Source organism: Zonotrichia albicollis, chromosome 8, assembly GCF_047830755.1.
Source record: "Zonotrichia albicollis isolate bZonAlb1 chromosome 8, bZonAlb1.hap1, whole genome shotgun sequence".
NCBI lineage: Eukaryota > Metazoa > Chordata > Aves > Passeriformes > Passerellidae > Zonotrichia > Zonotrichia albicollis.
In genome coordinates, this window is record NC_133826.1 from 3,700,840 (window position 1) to 3,718,331 (window position 17,492).

At 44.3% G+C, this 17,492-nt stretch overlaps 2 protein-coding genes across 4 annotated transcripts in view; one reads left to right on the forward strand and one right to left on the reverse strand.

Moving 5' to 3' along the window:
- The first annotated feature begins 405 nt into the window (after window positions 1-405).
- LOC106630782 (cytochrome P450 2J2-like) lies at window positions 406-6,043 on the forward strand. The gene is made up of 10 exons (XM_074545703.1): window positions 406-553; window positions 911-1,232; window positions 1,749-1,911; window positions 2,059-2,208; window positions 2,785-2,945; window positions 3,334-3,510; window positions 3,764-3,899; window positions 4,071-4,258; window positions 4,718-4,856; window positions 5,437-6,043. Exons 2-10 carry the CDS (start codon window positions 1,044-1,046, stop codon window positions 5,610-5,612), a joined length of 1,479 nt encoding a protein of 492 aa, XP_074401804.1. The 5' UTR covers window positions 406-553; window positions 911-1,043; the 3' UTR covers window positions 5,613-6,043.
- Window positions 6,044-9,390: 3,347 nt separating this feature from the next.
- Window positions 9,391-17,492, reverse strand: part of HOOK1 (hook microtubule tethering protein 1) — a 35,713-nt gene continuing 27,611 nt past the window's right edge. For all 3 annotated transcript variants that reach the window (XM_074545694.1, XM_005482294.4, XM_074545695.1), the window contains 11 exons: window positions 16,428-16,538; window positions 16,034-16,121; window positions 15,904-15,955; window positions 15,342-15,482; window positions 14,698-14,785; window positions 14,342-14,376; window positions 13,707-13,789; window positions 13,216-13,316; window positions 12,781-12,882; window positions 12,038-12,106; window positions 9,391-11,857 (listed from right to left, as the gene is read on the reverse strand). In XM_074545694.1, the coding sequence (XP_074401795.1) occupies window positions 11,699-11,857; window positions 12,038-12,106; window positions 12,781-12,882; window positions 13,216-13,316; window positions 13,707-13,789; window positions 14,342-14,376; window positions 14,698-14,785; window positions 15,342-15,482; window positions 15,904-15,955; window positions 16,034-16,121; window positions 16,428-16,538 (1,029 nt within the window). In that variant the 3' untranslated portion in view covers window positions 9,391-11,698. The remainder of the gene's footprint in view (window positions 11,858-12,037; window positions 12,107-12,780; window positions 12,883-13,215; window positions 13,317-13,706; window positions 13,790-14,341; window positions 14,377-14,697; window positions 14,786-15,341; window positions 15,483-15,903; window positions 15,956-16,033; window positions 16,122-16,427; window positions 16,539-17,492) is intronic.

A 17,492-nucleotide genomic window follows, 5' to 3' on the forward strand; every position in this document is an offset into this window, starting at 1 on the left:
CAACAGACACATCAAAGTTCCACATGGCCCATGTGCATGAAATCCTCTCTAACCCAGAGCTGCTCCTGGGTGGGAAAACGCAGCACATTCTGCTGCCAGCTCCCAGCAAAGGGCCCCAGCCTGCAGAGCTGGGCATCTGCATCAGCTTCCCAGCAACTTCACCAGCTCTGTGGGGCTTTGGGAGCAGCTTCCCCGTGGGCTGTGACCCAAAGGACAAGGCAGGTGGGGAGGGATGGCTGGAGAGCTCAGGGCATGGCCAGAGGCAGCTGCTCTGCCTGCACTGCTCTGCTGGAGATCAGAAAATGTTGGAGCCCAGGAAGTGCTGAGTTCCGGGACAGCTGTTCACTCCCAGCCCACGTCACCCATACACGAAACACAAAACGCATTCAGATTGGTTGGGAGAGGTTGTGCAACCTTATCTCGGTGTCCCCTGAGACCAGGGGCTTAGCCAGGACTTCTCAAACCAGGAAGGGAGCTGCTGTAAACAAGGAAAGCACGAGGCTCTCGGAGCAGCTGCAGACTCCCTGAGAAGCTGAAACTGGGATGTAGCACGGTGAGGACCCCTGGGAAGGAGGAAGCAGGGTCATCCTGGGAGATGGGCTTGTGGGAGCTGCATGCTCAAATTGCCAGGTTTCAATCTAAATACCACAAGGCTCATTTCTGTCCTTTAGACAAGGGCATGGAGAACTGGAGTATCATCAAGTACTGAGAGGAGTCTGGAGGGGAAGAGGGAAGCTGGAGGTGTTCTGTTTCATGGTGTGTTTGTTTTAAATCAGATGAGAGGGAATGTTTCAGTTTAATCAAGAAGGGGTTTAATCCTATCTGGAAGCTGGAAAACCCAGAGTCTGAATATAGCCTCAAGAGCAGGCTGCAAAAACCACTCCTTGCTGTCCTGTGTTTGCACCCACAGCTGTGCCAGCACATCACCCATCTCCCCCTGGACCTGGGGGGCTCAGTGGTGCCCTGTGAGCTCAACCTGCCTGACCTGCTGGTGTGTCAACCTGCCTGCCTGACACGTCCCTGCAGAGCCCCAGCATCCAGCCATGCTGCACTTCCTGTGGGACAGTGTCTCCCTCCAGACATTCCTCATCTTTCTCTTCATCTTCCTGCTCCTCGCAGACTACATGAAGAACAGAAATCCAAAGAATTTCCCTCCCACCCCCCTCCGCCTGCCCTTTTTGGGGCACCTCTACCTTGTAGACTTCAAAGATCCTGTGCGTGGAGTGCAGAGGGTACGTAGGTGGTGAGCAGCAAGGGGAAGGGATGGAGGGATTGCAGCTACACCTCCCCAGCCATGCAGGGAAAGGGATAACCCAAACCCCACAGGTAGGGGAGGCAGGCAGGAGGTTTGTCCTCATCGGTGACATTTACCTGAGTCCAAGCAGGGTGACAAGTGTGGAGTGATTCCATGGGCAAAGGTCACAGCACGATCCCACAGGTGCAGTCACAGATGTACAAACCCAAGGGGGGGCTGGAATGGGGTGGAACAACTGGAAAAACATAGGACTGAAAAATCAAACCTGGTGAGGTTTTCTTGATTTATGGCCAATTAACAGAATCCCAATCACTGATTTAGAAAAAGAGAAACAGAAAAAAAAAAAAAACCTGTCCTCAGGTAGAGTGCACACATTCTGTCTCCCCTCCCACTCTTCCCTTATTTTTACCCATGTCCCCTGACAAGGGTGTCCTGGTCTCACCAGGAGCATCCATTGCAAATGAAAACCCCTTTTGTTTATGTCCCCTCCCAGCAAGCTAAAAGATATGGTGACATTTTCGGCTTGCACATGGGCGGCATGAAGGTAGTGTTGATAAGTGGGATGCGGCTGGTGAAGGAAGTGCTCGTAAACCAAGGGGACAAGTTCCTGGAACGCCCTGACCTTCCCCTCGATGAGCAGATGTTCAGCAAGATCGGTGAGTTACCCCTCAAGGCATGCCTCAGCTGTAAGTTCCAAGCCTCGACCCTGCAGAGGTCTGAGTCAGCTGGAGACAAGACAGAGCCCTGGAGCTTTTCTCCCTCAGTGGGAGATCGGCCTTGGCTCACAGGGATTTTCCTGCCAGGACTGGTCTTCTCCACCGGGCACCTGTGGAAGGCACAGAGGAGGTTCACCCTGACCACGCTCCGGAGCTTTGGCTTGGGGAAGAGGAGCCTGGAGGAGCGCATCCAGGAGGAGTGCAGATACCTGGTGGATGTGTTTAGGGATGAACAGGGTGAGTGCATCCAGGAGGAGTGCAGATACCTGGTGGATGTGCTTAGGGATGGACAGGGTGAGTGCCATGGCCCTCAGCAGCTGTGAGGGCAGAAGCTGGTAGGGCCTGTTATAATGTCACTGCATGCTGAAAAATACCGCACCTTGCAGGCGATGCTACAACACTGCCAGCATCCCTGCTCCTTCCTATGGTGCTTTGCCTTCCACGTGGCTGGGGAATGCACCAGGCAACACCCACAGCATTATTCACAGTCCACCTTCAGTTTACTCCTCTCTGGGAAATATCACATGTGCATAAATGCTGATGTTTCCAATGAATTCAAATACATCCTGCAGGCCTTGTTTTCAGAAGTAAACAAACATGTCCATAAGATGATTGAACTGGGACCACTGGGGCTGTCCTGCCAAGCTTGGCCAGCTCAGAGGGTCAGCCAGGTGCCCCAGGAAAGCACTGACATAGGACAGTGCCCATTAGGGGCCACTCATTTCATTCATATTTCTTGACTGCTTTGCATCAGACATGCGTTTTCTTCTTTTCTGAGAAGAGTGGAAGAGAACCGATCTTTCTCTTCTCCAGGGAATCCTTTCAACCCTCAGTTGAAAATCACTAATGCTGTTGCAAATGTCATCTGCTCCCTCATCTTTGGCAATCGGTTTGACTACAACGATGAGGATTTCCAAAGACTGCTGAAGCTGATGAATGAAATGACTGCCCTCAATGGAGCTTTCTCAGCTCAGGTACAGCCCTCCTGCCACCAACTGAGGGCATAGTTTCTTCTCTGGAGTCAACCTTAAGTCACAGTGTTGTCATCACCAGAGCTGTCAATCCCTGATCCCTTGCATAGGGTAGATTTGCCTGTCATTTCTTTCTGCGTTAAGTTGTACCCAGCTCACACTGCTCTCTCTCATCCAAAATCACTTTACTTGCCCACTGATAGCCAACTTGCCTGCTAAAAGACTGGGTAACACACAACTTACTCCATAATGAGAATTCTGCTTTTCTGGAGCTGAGATGTTTGCACCAGCTCCAGAAGTTCAGCAAGAGCAATTGCAGGGTGAAGTCTTGATGTCAGAAGAGTTTTTGAAGTTCTTTATTCAATTTGTCTTTCTCCTTCTATGTTCAAAGCTGTACAACAATTTCCCATCTATAATGAAGTATTTACCTGGAGCCCACCAAACCATTTTCAAATACTGGAGGGTTTTGCAAAAATTTATGCAAGAGCAGATCAACAAACACAAGGAGGACTGGAACCCCTCAGAGAGCCGGGACTACATCGACAGCTACCTGCTGGAGATCTCCAAGGTCAGCAGTGGGGAGAAAACCCTCCTGGAGTGGGGCTTAGAACCAGAGGGGATGGGAAACCAGCCCCGATTCTCTGAGCTGCCTGTGTAGCCTTTTATGAGCCCAGGACAAACGTCAGGTTCAGCCACGCATCAGCAGGATGGGGATGCGAGGGGTCAGCAGCATCTGCCAAAATCCTTGGGGTGGTCTGGACCAAGCCTGGTGCCAGGACACCCTCACCATTCCTGTGGCACTAACACTCCTTCTCCTGAAGGACCGCGACAGTAACACCTTCCAGGAGGAGCACCTCATGGCCTGTTCACTTGACCTGATGTTTGCTGGGACTGAGACCACGTCCTCAACGCTCCGCTGGGCCTTGCTGTTTATGGCCGTACATCCAGAAATTCAAGGTACAATTAGCAAAAACATATTTTGCCTTGCTTTCATCCCTCAAAGCTCTGTGAGAGACCAGTTGGGAGCATCCCCACACTCCCATAAGAGGTCCCTTGGTAGACCTTTACAGCAATACCCCTGTATTGTTCCAAGGGTTTTTCCCTGGGCTCATTCCTGCTCTTTCCCAGCCCGGGTGCAAGCCGAGATCGACGCGGTCATCGGCCAGGCACGGCCCCCAGCCCTGGAGGACAGGAACAAGCTGCACTACACCAACGCTGTCATCCACGAAGTGCAGAGGAAAGGCAACGTTATCCCTTTCAATGTGCCAAGAATGGCATCAGAGGACACCTACGTGGATGGATACTACATCCCAAAGGTAAACTCCAGAGTGCTGGGAAGTGCGGGCACTCCAGGGACACTCCCAGCTCCCCCGGCACGGTGCCAGGCCAGGTCCCTCCTGTGCAGACACTGTCCCTGCCCTGTACAGAGTTCACTCCTGCTCAACATGGATTTTGCCATCCAATGTTCTCCAGCTCCCTGATTAGTGCCCCTCCCCACTCATGCCTTTGAGGCACAGCTCCCAGCTCTTAGAGGGACTTTAGCCCAAGATTACAACACATAAAAATGATGCTGATGAGGGAAAATGCAGTTACATAACTGCAGCTCCAAACAGAGAAGAAATAGATGATGTGGGCTTGCAGTGGGGTGTGTCACAAATAATTTCAGTAGAATTTGACTAAGGATGTTCTTCATGGAGAGGAGACTGGAAGACAAAACTGCCTCTCCTGCTGTCAGTGCCAGAAAAGTGCGATTTATTTTTCTTTTTTCCTCTTAGGGCACGGTTATAACGACAAATTTAACCTCTCTGATGTTTGACAAGAATGAGTGGAAAACCCCTGATACTTTTAACCCTGATAATTTTCTGAAGGATGGGAAGTTCTGGAAAAACGAGTGTTTTCTACCATTTTCTACAGGTACAATTTGCTGAATTATGGTGCACATGGGCTTGGGTTTCCAACTGCAGGGTGGATACAGAGAGGAAAACAGCAATGGCAAGGGCATGTGCACCCTGGAGGTGCTGCTCAAAATGCTCCCATTGCGTCCCCACAGCACCCCATGCACAGAAGAGAAATGAGGAGGAATAAAAAACCATGTATATTCCAGAGATTTTAGGAATATCTTCACTGAGGCCACTGCTCTGCTCCCCATGTTTGAGCTTACCAGGGGCCTCACTGTGACCACCCCAGGGTTTCCCAGCAAGCAGCTTCCATGGGCAAGTTGCTTTTAGCACCAGCACCAACATCTCCTGTGGTAGCTCTCTTTGGTGAGCTCTCCCAGCATGGGCACATCCAGGTCATGTGTGTGTGTAAAAAGTCATGCAATCTGGGGGCAGACCATGCTGTAATGCCAAAGTATTGTTGGGAAGCTTGGTTTGGACTGAAAAACTCACCCAGGAATGGGGTAGCACAGCTGGACCACAGTCCTAAGGGCAGGCAGAAGCATTTTCAGCAGCAAGAGCACACTCTGAGGATGCTGTGGGTTCTGTCTCCACAGGGAAGCGTTCCTGCCTGGGTGAGCTGCTGGCCCGTTCCGAGCTCTTCCTCTTCTTCACCTCCCTGCTCCAGAAATTCACCTTCCAGGCACCCCCAGACACCACGCTCAGCCTCCAGTCCATACTGGGCATCACAAATGCCCCACAGCCCTACAAGATCTGTGCTGTGCCTCGCTAGGGGAGCCTTGGCCACCACCCTCACATGGAGAATCCTTTGTCAGGGCTGCTGCAAACAGGCCCTTGACAGCCCTAGCAGGAGGCTGGCTGGTTTATTTCTTTCAAAGCAATTGTAAAATATTTTTTTCACAATTAGACTTTGCACTCTTGGTGAGACCATGAGATCAGCCTGGGAGCTTCCAGGGCATTATTAGGCTTGCTCTATGGCACTGTAAATTAATGACGGGCTTGGAGATTTCCTAATTTGGTGATGGATGGCCATGGTTCACCTTGGCAAAATGAGGGACACTAGAGACTGCACTGTGGAGCCACTCACTGTGGCTGGGTACAGTGGGAGAGCAATACCAGACTTTGTTTTATAACATTTACACATTATTAATTTGACCTTTCCTTAATATGTACTTATATAAATAAAAAGTCACTATCTAACTTGTCTCATGCATAATAAATTTGTATCAAAGCATTTTTGTCATGAATGTTCTGCCAAGTGAAGACCAACAGAGGCCATGTCCAGCAGGGGCTGTAGGCTTTGGCCATGCCCTGTGTCTCTGTCCCTGCACTGCAGGAGGTTGGCACCGTAAAAGCAAATTCCTACAGAAATGATGCGAAAAATGATTCTGGTGGCACACCTAGAATTACAATATGCAAAATCCTCTGTTTACCTGCCCAGCATCATGGAGGGGCTGGTGTGTCCAAGGGCAGTGGGGTGAGCTCCAGCAACACACAATGCAGTTCAGCTGAACTCAACAGTCTGAGGAGCAAGAGGCTGCCTTGGCAAATAACAACATCAAGTTACTATTTTGAACCATCATCTACACAATGAAACAGTCCCAAGATTGGCAGCCAATGGTTAACACCATTAAATGCACTGAACTGGGAAACAGCTGCACTCCAAGGAGCCTGCTGAGACCTCCAGGCAGACGCTGCAGATCCCAGGAGCAGGATGGGAAATCAGGAAATCAGCACAGCACCAGGAACACACACCTCCAGCTCCTGCTCTGCTGCTGAGGAAATGAGCAGAGAGCAATCTTTTCCTCTTTTCAATTTTCCCTGTAGTACAACTCACCTCTTCCTAGAGGAAGCAAATTTCTCCCAGGTGAACACAGCTTCTGGCACAGCTCCTTCAGCACTGGCTGGGTGGGTTCTGCCACCTCCTCTGATTTTCTGTGCCAGTGGGAACAAGAGTTTGGGCTGAGATACTGCTCCTGGAACTTGAGGCTGTTTTACAGACCCGGTGAGGTGGAGAATGAGGATACATGGTGGGACACAAACCAGTGCATCTATGAAATGCAGACTTGTCTCATGCCATTCCTAGGGAGAACCTGGTCAGCCCCAGCCCTACACCTCTCCTCTCCTCATGCCAGCTGTCCTCCATCCTGCTGCTGGCAAGGGCTCCCACATCTGTTTTCAGCAGAAAGAAGACAGTAAATTGACTTTCTAAACCTGAACTCCTTTCTTTTTATTCTCTGAGAGAAGGAGAAGGCTGCAAGTGGGCTGCATGACTGGAATGGACTGGGGAACAGTGGTAAGTTTCTGCTGTGTGAGCATTACTCCCAAAACAATTCCAGTGCACAGGTGTCATGACTGTTTTGTGGTACTTTTTCCCCCCAGTTTCCATTCCTTTCCCAAACTGCTGCTCCATCCAACAGTTTCCTCCATAGGCTTCTGCTCAGTTAGGTAAATTGCAAAGAAGAATGCATTTCACAGGCTTCTTGAATATTCTGCCCCCTCCACCTAAACTATCTCCAACATGTGACTGACCTCAGCTCCTCCTTTCCTTTGCACTCAGGGCTGTAATCCTGTGTTCCTCTTGCAGGGACATTCCTCACCTGAACACACAGAGCTCCTGCTGCACTGCTTGGCTCTTCAGAGCTGCCAGAAGATGCAAACAGGGTCAGGACTGAACACATCCTGCAGCTCAGCTCAGGCTTCCTGCACAGCTGAGCAGCTCTTCCCTTCCCCTCCCTTCTCCCTCACACACCTGCACTGTGGTTTCAGTGTCTGAAACTGCTTTTATGTCCAGCCTCAGCAAGCAGGAAAACCAGTTCTTCCATAATGGCTTCACCCCCTCTGGGACAGGCCCTTCCACACTGGGCAATCAACGCAGCTCCTCATCCTCAGATCTTCATTCCAGAGGGCTGAAGGCTGCCAGTCTTCACCAACAGCACTTCTGGGCAGGGACAGTGCACAGGGAATGAGAGCTGGCCATGGGAGTAAGGATGCAGCACATAAATCACTTGCAGAGCAGGCTGGACAAGGCAGACAGTTTTCTTTTCCCAACAAAAGCAAGAACAGTGATTGAGGGCTGTACCTGTGCTCTGTGTCCTCTCAGGTGGAGCTGAGAAGAGGCAGAGACCCTCACACTCCTCAGCAGCAATCATCACTGAGTTACTCCACAGCCCATCAGCAGAGGGGTTTTACATTGTCACTTCACAAGACCCTTTGCCCAGCTCTCAGTCTGTGGGCTGAGCAGAGGGAGACAGCTTTGGGTGGGATCAATGAGCTGGAAACAGCAGAGGAGAGCAGCACAACTCACCACATCCAGACCTCATTACAATACCTGTCCTGAAATAGGGTATTTGAGGTGGTGCAAATGTACCAACATACAGAACCAGCTTGTGCATTGTCCAGAAACACCAGCTAGGGCCCAATTAATACATGGCTTGGAATAAAGACACCAAAGAATTAATTTTAAAAATCTTTATGTGAATATAAAAGGATTTTTTCCAAAGAAAAAAATAAAACCGAAAGTTTAAAAATTAGTGCAATTTTTTGAGTTCTATGCAACACAGTGTTTACATTTGTTTTAAACAGAAGATGTAGACACCGATACACTGAAAACCTTAACTTAGGGGAAGGGGAAACAGAAACAAGTAAGAAAATTATTGTACTAGACACTACCAACTCCTAAACAACTGTTTTCATTTTCTAATTTCTAAACTATTTATGGCTACCTAAATAGAACATCAGTATTGCTTATATTACTTATTTCCAAGTAAGTGTATATCATAGAAAATAGAATACCCATATATATATATATATGTTTTTTTAATGAACAAAAAAATCAGGTGAAAATTTTTTTTCAGTGAACGTTTCTTAAACCACTATATAATAAGGTTGTTGCAAAAGAATCTTCTCAAAACTGCTGCCTGACCCATCTTGAGTAAAAGAACCTACTAGTCCATATTTTGTATTATTGCTATAAAACACTTCTCTCCTCCAGAGTAATTAATCTTATATAAAAAATAATTAACAAATGATATGTCAATCAGAACATATTTTTTTGTTTCTTTGGATCTACAATACCCGTTTTACTGGAAACTGGATGAATTCCTAATAATGTCATTTAACTTCAGCAGGGTTCAGTGGTTACACCTCATATTTTTTCACCTCATTTGAACTGTGCTGGTACAAATTCAGCTTTCAGGAGAGCCAAGGGGGTGCTCTGTTCCTCCTGCCTCAGCCGTGGTGCATACCAGGGCTCTGCTGCTGCATGCTGGACACAGTTCAGCTGTAACACAGCAGTGTTTTTAGCAGCTTTTGGCTTTGACATGGGTGAAGCAAACATTAAAATGATGCTGACCTAATGGTCCTTCCTGCAGAAGCAGATGAGCTGAAGTCAATACAACACCATGGCTTATACTCCAGTATTTATTTCCACACATCAGTTCCTCGTTCACAGGACAGAACCCAGGTTTAACTAGTTGTATAAAAGCTGTTTTAAACAGGTTCTCAGGCCCAAAGAAACCCTTGAGTGATATTCACAGGCTTCACTCTTAACAGTTTGGAAAAGCCCCAAATAAGCAACATTTCATCCAATACCTGAAAACCAGATTCATTTTGGCAACCCCAACATGATCACTGGGGACAGCTGTGCCCTGAAAAAGGCTGATCCCTGCCTGTAGATCAGGACTTAAATTCTTCCACCACTAGTCAGAAGACAAACTTCCAATTAAATGATAGGGAGGTTCTTAGTTATTTTTGGTCCCAGGGTCTGCAGTTTTGAGAAGTGTAAGTCAAAGACATTTGCTCCAAGTTTGTCACTATTCAGCACCTGACAGACTACTGACACAGCTCCACTACTGGGAGAAGTACAACAAATCAAGCCTACCAACTACATGAGTATTTGAAGGACATCCATGAAAGTTTCCATGCTGCAAAGAACGAGGGTTAAGAGACCCACTCAACACCGTCAGCAACAGCTCCACGTTTCACTAGAACACACCAAATACCAAACTTCAGGAATGGAAGCATCTTGCTAAGCCTTAATCTGCTGCTCCACTGCTCACCACCACCTCCCTCCCACCCACAGCACTGCCAAATTAAATATGCAACTGTACCTGAACAATACCAACTCCACTAACACCACTGCAGCAATAAAAGACCTCAAAACCCACGAGGTAGTCCCAAGAAGCACAGAGTCCTGAAAAACACCACCACAGACACTCTCCAACAGCCATGTGTCTGGCTCATGCCACACTGAGCACAAGCCTGGCTTTTAAACAATGCCTTGTGAAGGAGGAAATCTGTTGAATGTCTATTCATACATACAGCACTGTAAAACAACAGTTTACAGTTGTTTACTTACTTACAACCCTAAGTAAGTTGTATTAAAAATTAATGCTTGCCTTTTCTCTGGCATGACATGCAATGCCCAATTAAAGATTTAAGATGTTGGGGAAGGAAGAAATTAAAGGACAAGCTATAGTGAGGGGCAGGCAAAATGACACACTATCCAAAGGTCCCAATTCAAAATTTTAAATTCTGTATAGCTGAACCCTGTTCTCAAATCAAAGATGGCCTTGATGGTAAGACAGGTGTGTTTTCATTCTCACAGGCAGCTGAATTTTATACTAGATGGTGGTCTGGTACACCACCCTCAAATACTTAAATTAAGTGTATTCATTTCATTTTAATGGCTGCTGCATTTTATTTTATTGAACTATTGGTATAATGAACTTTTTCTAGACCATTTGCAAAGAACAGACATTAACAGGTTTCCTAAAATTACAATTCAAAACAAGAGTTAGACATTTGGGAAATAAAGTCACAAGTTTTGGGGAAGACAGCAACTTCCTGCACACAGATGTCAGGTAACAACCCCCATTTAACCTTCAATCAAACTATTACAGCTTATGCACTTTGCTCCCTGCCAACAACCAACCTCTGCTGCCAGGAACTGCCACAGCCATCTCTCACTCCTCTGCCTAGCACAGTTAGTTCAGAATAGCCAAGTGAAACTACGTTTAAAAAAGAGGAAATGCAATTTCCATGCACAGGCTTGTGTAAATAGATTGAAATAAATGGGGCTACTTCCCACCTAATCCCCATTCTGCAGATAAATGCAGTATACCAATAAGCCAGACATTTAAAATATAGCCCAGACTTTTGAGTTAGTAGAACAGCTTTTTTCTTACCCAGGAAAAGACAAGCTTTTTTGGCTTAAGTGAATTCATCTTAAAGACAGGTTTTCCTCAGTGCATATATGCACCAACTTAAGCTTTGCTTTTTTTTTTAAATAAACTGAGAAATTCTGTTTCTCATAAAACAAATCCTGTCTTCTGTTACATAACAACTGGTACTACACACCTTTATTTTCTTCTACAAATGCAAGTACTTTCTTGCTTTTAAAATTGTACTTTCTACTCTAAAAACCTCTTTTTTAAAAAGATGTTACTAATCTTTTAGATCCGTTTTCAGAAGAGCCCAGCAAAAATGTCCAATATTGCCAGCTTCCTGAAGTACACCTTTGCATAACATCTTCCATTATAAAAGTCAACTTTCTAGCCCAAACCCACTTAAATAAAGTTTTAAATATATAGTGCCAAATTTCATATTTACAATATAATCTGAAGGCAAATAGAAATCTTTTAAGTTGTGCTTGTACATGCTGCAGTTATTAAATCTACTTGGAAAACTACATGCTACCCTCTGGCTGATCACCTTAATCGCTTCCTGACAGGCTCTGATGTTGCCATTTGCAGCTGCCCAGCATTCTAACCTCCTCTCTCATCAAGTAGGTAAAGTGGAAAGGTATAAAACATTTAAGGACACTTTAGCATGTGAGTCTTCTTCATGTCCTCGTGTTTAATCAGATGTTGCACCTGGTACTTTAACAGTGAGGTTCCTCCTGGTGTTGGTGACGTGACGCTGCTGCGCCAGGAAGGAGCGGCCGGGCCCGGCCCCGCAGCTGCCACTGCTGCCCACCAGCCTGGCTTCCATGCCCAGCTTCTGCAGACTCAGGCTCTGCAAGAGGCAAACAGCAGCTTCAACAACAGCAAAATCAGAAGGAAAAAAATTACCCATCCTCCTCATGCTTTATTAGTACTGACACAAATTTTTTTTTCGCTATATTTCTTAGGTTAAACTAAGATTTAACTGGTACGTGTAGCAAAAGATGTTTCAAAAAGTGGATTTTTGACCCACCTGGTTGTACCATGCAGTTACAATCAGCTTTTCCTCATAGTCACGTAGCTTGGCTATTTTGTATTCATTCTGCAAGGACAAATCTCAGTTAAACTACGAATTTTATCTGCATAAACTTGCTGCAGTTCACTGAGTGAAATAAACACAGGCAGCAGAAATGCTTCAATACACCAAATAACTACAAAGCCTAGAAGTATAAACAAAGATACTTCCATAAACAACTGAGAGATAAATATCAGCCTGTTTTAAGAAGAGGTAGAACTACACAAGTTGCAGTTAGAAACACAAACAGAATTTGGAAATGTACTCTGAGGGTTTGTGTGGGGAAATGCACAAGAGGTCTGCTGTGTATCAGAAAATCCATAAATAATTTAGTAATTTTTCACCTGAAAAGAATGTACCTCCAGTGACAGGCTAATTGCTATTATATAATATACTTCCCTTGTACTCATACATAAAAGAAATGTGAGGCCACAGCATTTACAGTCAGATCTATCAGCCTCCTGAATCATGCAAACAGGAGGTCCTATTTGCTCAGGCAACTATTCCAAACAGTCCTGTCAATATTGCTCTGAAACTCAATGCATTTCCCCATTTTTTTCTGATGTTTGCACTACTGTCAACAATCTTTTCAGAATTTCAGCCAGACAGATTTTATTGAATTACTAGGCAATAACATCCTGAATGACTAACATCAGAAACAGATTATATTAGAAGTTATTTTTAATATGTAAGATTTTTACCTCTAGTGCTTCGATTCTTTTGTCTTTTTCCAGTATCTGTTTTCTGAGCAACATAATTTCTGCTGATGCTGGATTTAGCTTGGGGTCTAAGGTTTTTATCACCTGGACAAGGCAAAACCAGAGCATTGCAAGTCAGTTTGATTCTCAACAGCTCTGCATTTCATCTGCTCAAAGGGGGAGTGTGAGAACAGGCTGGGCACTGGTCAGGCTGTTACCCTGTACAAGAGACCAAAGGGTACAAAGGAATCCTTCCTGCACCTCATGCTCAGCCTAAACACTGTTTATTCTCTCAGATTTAACTGACTGCAGTTGGACATCTGACTAAAAATGCAATTTGCAGCAACTGCTTTTAATTGGGAAGTGGGGACACACACACTCAATCTGTTTAACAATTTATGAGGGAGGAATGCATATGCTCAGAAACATGCCACTCACATTCCTTGCTTTTTCAAGGTACATTTTATATCTTTCTTCCATTGCTTTCATATCCTCATCTTTTTTTCGTAAAGCTGCTTCCAGCTCTCCAATCTTCTGGGCTGTTTACAGGAATTATCAACAAAGACATACAAAATAAAAACAGACATGGTACTTTCAGGGCTTCTGTGTTCTTTTGATTTCACCATCCCTCAAACAGAGAGCAATGTAGAAGCTAGAAGTTCAGGTTTAGAAGGTTAAAGTTCTTATTTTTGTTTCAGCTGTCCCACCTGACCCTGAAATCCCATTTTGCAACCTCATCCCCCCCAGAATCCTCTCCCTGCCCACCACCACACACAGAACCCCTCCAGACCCCACAGTTCAGATTTGAAACTAAGCTGCAGCACAAACTATCCCATAATCCAGTGGCTATGAGAATCATTTCAAAAGAAACTTAACACAGTCTTATTAAAAAAATACAAAAAAAAACCCCAAACAACAAATCAACTCACGGTTCTGGCTGTCATCAGGCTGGAGCTCTGCCAGATCAGCCTCCTTCTTCTGTAACTCATCATGAACCTCGTTCAACTTTTCCCTGTGAATGGAAAGTTGGGCTAAGGATTAAGCTCACAAATAATTCCAGGTTTAACAGCTGGAAGCTTAAACTTCACAACAGAAGTATTTAAATAAGTATTTTAAGCTCCAGCAATTCTTCATATATAGAAGGTTTGAATAGAAATATTAATATCATAAAAGTTGTGACTTCTGAGTTGATCTTATTTTAGTTAAACTAGGAAAATTAACAATTAAGTCCCTCCAGCATCATCTTAGGAAGAACTACATCTGCTGAAAGGACTGGAAATATTTCAGAGGAGCAGAATACACTTTGAGTGATGGTTTTAGCAGTCTGTTGTAGAATCAGAACAGTTAAAATGCTGGTGGTGATGAAGAGACAGTGAAGTGGTACTGGTACTAAGAGATGATCATGCTCAGAGTAAACAAAACTATATTTACACCAATATTTAACTCTATGCATAATTCTCAAATCAGAGGCTTAGAAAAACAAGACATCCCTACCAAGAGTTAAGCAGTTCCTGTTCTCCATTTAGTATAAACAAGCTACTGTGGATGCAGGTGCCTTACTTACATGTGTGCTGCCAATTTCTGCTTCAGGTTGCTGGACTGTGAAAGGAGAGAGTTAAAATTCAGTTGCATTTCAGTATTTCATACCACACAACATTCAAGGGCTCTTACAAATCAGCCAAGAATACTTAGCACAACTAAATAAGCCAAAACAAATAAATCTATTGAATGATAAAACCAGGGACTTTGAAAGTAAAGTAGAAGGGTTACAGTTCCATAGAAGGAATCACAAGGAATTTCAAGTGAACTGCAGTTGATATGGAGGTATTCCTCAGATACACTGGAAAATAAGATGCTAAACAAAGGACTTGATGCCAAACCGGAGGACTTGAAACAAAAGTGGCAAAATGTTTCACTTACTCCTTCAGTCTTGGATCCCTGCTCCTGTAAAGTCTTTTGCAGATCTTCAATCTGCTGCTGTAATCCTCCAATACGCTCTTCATTGAGCCTTCATTGAGGAAGAAAACTCAGTTATTGCCCATCTAAATAAACAGTTCACAGGCAGATTTTTCTGTTTCATTAGTTTTTCATAGGGTCTACCCAGCATGACTTAAGCCACAAATAAACTGATTGCAAATGCTTTTAGTGTGACTGGAACTTCTGCAGAAACAAACACATTTTATAATGAAATTCCTATAGTCATTTACAGTTCTGAGAAAACGTAACTATCAAAAATTTTCCTTTTCTAGTACATTTTTTTAGCATTCATTGATAGAAAATCCACAGTCTAAGAGTCTGAAGTTCTAGAAATAGAGTTCACATCCATTCTTTGTCTACCAAAAATAATTCAGATTGAAGGAGAGTGTCCTGTAAGCAGCACTTCCTTCAGGGTATGGTACACACAGATCTACCACATTTAAACCCCTTTCCTTCTTACTTGCTTCACAATCCTTCGCTTATTGTGAAAGAAAAGGTTCCTACACTACAGATGTAATGTACAAGTCACCCTAAAAACTCCAGAGATCCCTTTTTGCTGTATTTTAAGGTGCAGTTTCCCCCATCACCTTTTCTCAGTTTCCAGCTCGTTCACTGTCCGGTGCTTCTGCTCCAGCTCCTCCTGGAGCTCAGCAATCCGTTCATTTTCTGACCCCTCCTGTTTCAGCAGGAGCATCTTATTTTCATGCTGCAGCCGAATAAACATTTCCCTAAAGCAAAAACAACAAAAAAAGTCACTGTTAATTAAGAAGGTGACTAAAAGGAGGAAGAAGCAGTCCTGTTCACTCCCCCAACATTAAAGTGAGCCAAGCAAGTTGTACTTAATGATGTAATTGGGGTAACAATGCAATTTGTTATTAAAAGGTAACCTAAAATGTTTGAAAACTTTAGATATATGAGCAGACTTCTAAATTGTCACTCCAAACCCAGATTTATACACACCAATTTGATAAACTTTTAAGAAAAAAAGCAAAGTAATTTTAGTGTGGGAAAATAATTATTAACACCTACATGGTGGCAAAGCAAAGAGTGGGATAAAGAATCACATTGATGTAAACACTGAACTTTCAGAGAGACATTTTCATGCCCTACCTACAAACATCCCAAACAACCTCAGCTTTTGGATCTCACCTATATTCCACTGGCAGAATTTCAGCAGCAAGATTCTCATGGCTTTTTTCACCTGAAATCACATGAGGGGTTTAATGCAGCACACTTACAGAAATCTCTAATCCAAATAAAAGAGAAGGTAAAGCAGTACCTGTTTGACTCAGGTGATCCTGCTGCATCTGTGCACACCGCAGCTCCTCGTTTGTCTCTCTCAATGCATCACACTGCACTATCAGTCTCTAGCAAGACACATTTGAGATGGAATTAGCTCAGGTGCACCACTTTTAACACCAAATAACATTAATCAGAAGTAATAATGACACATGCAAATTTAGGCTGGTCTTGACCAGCCTAGACAGAAAGATCTTGGAGATCTTTCCCAACCTTCATAATACGAAGATTCCATATTTTGTTTTATATGTGAATGCACACACACAGGGCACTAAACTTCATTTTTATAGTGGCACTACTTCCAGGAAGGTTCTCCTCATGCAGAGGATCTGAGAGAGATTTAGGTGCTCAAATAATCTCTTAAAGGGACTTACCTCTTTTTCTTTTATTAAAGCTTCATATTTTTCCTCAAGTCGCTTCATTTCAAACGCCAGCTTATCAGCTCTTTTGGATTCTTCAGACAGTTTGTTATGAAGCTCCTGGACCTTTTCATAAAAGCTTTATTTAGCATAGGAATGTTGCAAGATGCTACTTTAAAAAGGTACATTAAGACAATCCTTCCTGCCCAATTCAGCCAAAATAAAACAGTTGGTTTCTCAATCTTAAGAAGGCAGAGATGGGATAGGGACCTCTGTGTTTTGAGGGGGTTATGTTGATTATTGGTTGGTTGGTTTTGAGTTTTTTTCTGTGGTCTTTTTTTTGTTCTTGTTTTGTTTTTATTTAACTCTTTCTTAATTCCTACTGAAATTAAAATAAAACTTATAATTTTTATGAAGAATGGTAATAATATGAGAATATAGGAATGTAGTGACGGGACATGGGGAATGGGATCAAATTGAAAGAGAACAGGTTTAGATCAGGTATTAAGAAAAAAATTCTTTACTGTGAGGGTGGTGAGACCCTGGCACAGATTTCAAAGGGAATTGTGGGTGTAAGCTCAGGTTGGACGGGGCTTGGAGCAATCTGGGACAGTGGAAGGTGTCTCTGCCCATGGCAGTAGAATGAGATCATCTTCAAGGTCCCCTTCCAAGCCAAACCATTCTATGATTCCATATAAATTACCTCAGTAACAGCTGAACAACCTCTCCCAGGCACACAAATTACCTCAGTCAGAGTAAAGAAGAAAAGCCTGCAGACTATGGACTCTCACATCAGTCGAGAGCACAACTACAGTTAAGCCTGCAAGTTTAACCAACAGGGAAAAGCCCACAAGGGAACCGCAGGGTTTGAAGGAGTTTTCACAACTCAGAAACTCCAGAAGGACAATGCAGGGTTGTTAAGGGGTTCCCAGCTGTGAGAGTTTTGTCAAAGAGTGGCTTGAGGAGAGAGGACACAGCTGAATTAATTTGGGAAAGATGTCCTAACTAGGGCAGAGACAGGCAGAGGCCTTTTTGTGTCTGTAGCAGGGTAGAGAATGGAAAAGTACAAGACCATGGTTA